This window comes from Nicotiana tomentosiformis, chromosome 4 (genome assembly GCF_000390325.3).
Source record: "Nicotiana tomentosiformis chromosome 4, ASM39032v3, whole genome shotgun sequence".
Taxonomy (NCBI): domain Eukaryota; kingdom Viridiplantae; phylum Streptophyta; class Magnoliopsida; order Solanales; family Solanaceae; genus Nicotiana; species Nicotiana tomentosiformis.
The window spans coordinates 100,039,974-100,044,658 of record NC_090815.1 but is presented as its reverse complement, the minus strand read 5'-3'; the positions used below and the strand labels follow the sequence as shown (position 1 = coordinate 100,044,658).

Genomic DNA, 4,685 nt, shown 5'->3' with positions numbered 1-4,685 from the left:
CATCTGAATGCTGGAATGATAACTATTATTATATGCAAACTCAATAAGTGAAAGATGATCATCCCAGCTACCCCTGAAGTCCATCACACAAGCCCGTAGCATATCCTCCAGTGTCTCAATAGTACGTTCAGCCTGACCATCTGTCTGGGGATGAAATGTTGTACTAAGACTTACCTGATTCCCTAATCCTTTTTTGAAGGACCTCCAGAAATTACCTGTAAACCGAGTACCTTTATCTGAGATAATAGATATAGGGATACCATGAAGTCGACTATCTCCTTAATGTAAAACCTTGCATAATCCTCTGCTGAATACGTAGTCTTGACAGGCAGAAAATGGGCTGATTTTGTAAGTCTATCAACAATAACCCATATAGAATCGAACTTACGCTGGGTACGAGGTAAGCCTATGATGAAATCCATGTTAATTACCTCCCATTTCCAAGTCGGAATCTCTATAGCCTGTAATAATCCACTGGGTTTCTGATGCTCAATCTTAACATGTTGACAATTAGGGCACTGAGAAACAAACTCTGCTATATCATTCTTCATTTCGTCCCACCAGTATATTCCCCTAATATCATGATACATCTCCGTCGCTCCTGGATGAATAAAATAACGAGAATAGTGAGCTTCTCCCATAACCTACTGGCGTAACCCTGCCACATTAGGAACACATAATCGACCTCGATGTCTGAGGACTCTATCTCCTGTAATCTCAAATGTTGTCTTCTCTTTTTGAGGGGTTGCATCTCTATAGTGAGCTAGCACCGAATCTTCATACTGGCATTCCTTCACTTCAGTTACTAGAGAGGATGTTGTCGTGTCCTGAATAGTAACTTTGGTACCACCTGAATCTAGTAATTGAACTCCAAGATTAGTTAGCTGATGAATCTCACGAGCTATCTCACTCTTCTCTGGCTGTAAATATGACAGACTACCCAAAGATCTCCGGCTGAGGGCGTCGGCTACTACATTCGCCTTCCCTGGATGGTATAAAATATCAACATCATAGTCTTTTAGTAGCTCCAATCATCGCCTTTGACATAAATTCAATTCCTTTTGCTTGAATATATACTGAAGGTTCTTATGGTACGTATAGATACCAACATAAATACCATACAAATAGTTCCTCCACATCTTTAGTGCATGAATCACCGCGGCTAAATCTAAATTGTGGGTCGGGTAATTCTTCTTGTGGTTTCTTAGTTGTCTAGAAGCGTAAGCGACAACCTTACCATGTTGCATCAATACACAACCCAATCCAACGCCCGAAGCATCACAATAGATAGCATAACCATAGGTCCCTTCTGGAAGTATCAGAACCGGTGCTGAAGTCAATCTGTCCTTCAATACCTGGAAACTCCGCTCACAAGCATCAGTCCACTAAAACTTAGTTGCCTTCTGAGTCAACTTTGTCAATGGTGCTGAAAGAGAAAAAAAAACCTCTATAAATCTCCTGTAATATCCTGCCAAACTCAGGAAGCTACGAACCTCCGTCGGTGTCATGGGTCTAGGCCAAGTCTTCACTACCTCAATCTTCTGTGTATCAACCCGGATACCCTCACCAGAAATAATATGACCAAGGAAGGCTACAGAATTCAACCAAAATTCACATTTAGAGAATTTTGCATACAACTTCCTTTTTTGTAAAACTCTGAGTATAGTACGTAAATGATCTACATGCTCAGCCTCTCAACGTGAGTAAACCAAAATATCATCTATAAATACAATCACAAACTGATCTAGAAAGGTTCTGAACACACGGTTCATCAGGTCCATGAATATTGCTGGGGCATTGGTCAACCCAAACGACATAACTCAAAACTCAAAGTGCCCGTATCTGGTCCTGAATGCTGTCTTCAGAATATCATTCCCTTTAAACCTTACCTGATGGTACCCAGACCTCAAGTATATCTTCGAGAAACACCTGGCACCCTGCAACTGATCAAATAAATCATCAATTCTTAGGAGCGGATACTTATTCTTGATCGTCGCCTTATTCAACTGCCTGTAATTAATACACATCCGCAAGGAACCATCTTTCTTTCTTACAAATAACACAGGTGCTCCCCACGGTGATGTACTAGATCTGATAAAGCCCTTTTCAAGCAAATCCCTCAGTTGTTCTTTCAACTCTCTCAGCTCTGCAGGTGCCATTCTATATGGAGGAATAAATATCAGATGGGTATCTGGTAATGTGTCAATAGCAAACTCAATCTCCTGCTCTGGCGGAAGGCCTAGAAGCTCATCGGGAAAAATATCGGGAAAATCATTAACCACCAGGATAGACTGAAGGGTCGGTGACTCTGCTTTCACATCCTGTACTCGAACTAAGTGATAAATATAGCCCTTTCTGATCATCTTCCTTGCCTTAAGATAGGAAATAAACCTACCTCTTGGCGATGCAGTATTACCTTTCCACTCCAGAATTGGCTCCCCTGGAAAGTGGAACCGAACCATCTTTGATCTACAATCAACGTTAGCATAACAAGAAGCCAACCAATCCATACCCATTATAACATCAAACTCCACCATATCTAACTCCATCAGGTCTGCTACTGTAGAACGACTATAAACTACTACTATACAGTCTTTATATACTCCTCTAGCTATCACTGGATCTCCAACAGGTGTAGACACCTCAAAAGGTTCAATCAACTTAGGTTTTATCCCAAACTTACTAGCAACCAATGGAGTGACGTACGATAAGGTGGAACCTGGATCAATCAATGCATATACATCATATGAGGAGACTGATAATATACCTGTAACAACATCGGGTGATGACTCCTGATCCTGTCGACCCGCTAATGCATAAATACGGTTCTGAGGATCGCTCAAGATAGATGCTTCACTTATGCCTCTACCACGACCAGCTGGTGCCCGTGAACCTTGCCTGGGGAGGGGGGGGCATACTGATGATGACGAACGGGCTACATATCTCGCTGACTGAACTATACCCGCACCACCTCTCGTCGGATAATATCTCATAACGTGGTCTGTATAACACCAAGTATAACAAACACCCAACCCTACAAGGCACTACCCGACATTCTGTTTACCACACTGAGCACATCGCGGCCTCATTTGACTTGACTTACCCCTATACTGAGAACTAGAGTCCTTGGAACTTTGACTGGGCCCTGAATATGTGGAACGATCAAATCTCCTACCGGCAAACTGAGAGGGTGCACTAGATGATGCCTGGGCTGGATACCTCGGGTACTACTGTCGCTGACCACCTCGAAACTCACTAGAAGGACCTGAAGATCTCACTCTCTTACTCTGGCCCTTATCATGCTCACGATCGACCCTCTGGTTCTGCTTACGCTCCTCTACACCCTGAGCATATGCCTGGATACGAGAAACATATATGCCTGGCTAAAGTGAGACCGGCATACAGTCATTAAGCAAGTGCGGATCCAACCCCATCACGAAACGGTGAACCCGATCCTCCATTTTAGCTACAATAGTGGGAGCATACCTAACCAAAGAATTAAACTAAAGGTTGTACTCCCGAACACTCATATTACCCCGCCGAAGGGTCAAGAACCTATGAACTCTGGCCCGTCTAAACTCTGGTGGAAAATAATGACAAAGAAAAGCCTCTGTAAACTCTTGCCATACTGCTGGAGGGGCATCCTCACCTCTAGACAACTCCCAAGACTCGTACCAATTAACTGCAACATACCGAAACCTATAGGAAGCTAGCTTAACTGACTCAGTTGCAGTGGCCTTCATTACCCTCAAAGTTCTCTGCATCCTATCAATAAATACTTGAGGGTCCTCGTTTGGATCGGCTCCAGTGAATACGGGAGGGTCCAAATTAATGAAATCGTGAACCCTCGCACCGATGGCCCTATCTGCATGACCGATACCTACCTCTTGGCGTCGAGCCTGTACGGTCACTAATCGAGTCAATAGCTGAATAACATCTCTCATCTCCTAACCCGTTACATCTGGCAGAGGAACTGGGGGTACTAGGGCTGGCGTTGGAGCTGGTGCCCCTCGGATCTCATCCGGAGATGGTAGGGTATGTGAAGTCTGAGATGGAGTCTCACTATGTGACTATCCCCGAGCCCTAGTAACTCGTGGCGCTCGACTTATAGTTTCATCATCCTGTTTATAAGTGTGGTGCACAACACACTCATAAACAAGACTCTACTAGATACGGGCTGTACACAACCCTAGGATGGAACTGTTCTGATACCACTTTTCTCACGACCAAACCGATGGGCTGTGACGAGTGCCCGAGTTCTACCTACCGAACACCCCTAAGCATACGTCTAAGATATAAATATGAAATAAGTGTAGATCATGCATAACATCTACCCCTAAACTACTGAATCATGTGAATAACATACGTGAGGAGACATACTCAAAAGACATATATATACATATGCATGCGGAATACAGTAGGGCAAGCCGACAAGGCCACATACTATCCAACTATACATGACTGTCTACAGACCTCTAATAGAGTGTAAAACTGTATAAAGGATGGGACTGGGCCCCGTCATACACTTATATGTATATAAAAGTATCGTACCAAAACCCAATAGCAGCTCCGGATCAAATGGAGCACACCAACTCTCGCTGAGCTAGGATCTTAAGGAGGGGGACCGTCAGCCTGTCTACCTGCACCTGCATGCATGAAACGCAGGCCCCCATGCAATAGGGGCG

General features: G+C 43.9%; 1 protein-coding gene across 1 annotated transcript; it reads right to left on the bottom strand.

Annotated features, from left to right (window-relative positions):
- Positions 1-644: 644 nt before the first annotated feature.
- LOC138910222 (uncharacterized) lies at positions 645-3,944 on the bottom strand. Its single transcript, XM_070201446.1, has 6 exons — positions 3,536-3,944; positions 3,257-3,379; positions 2,055-3,001; positions 1,890-1,943; positions 1,106-1,355; positions 645-985 (listed from the first exon to the last, which is right to left on the bottom strand). Exons 1-6 carry the CDS (start codon positions 3,942-3,944, stop codon positions 645-647), a joined length of 2,124 nt encoding a protein of 707 aa, XP_070057547.1.
- Positions 3,945-4,685: the final 741 nt, after the last annotated feature.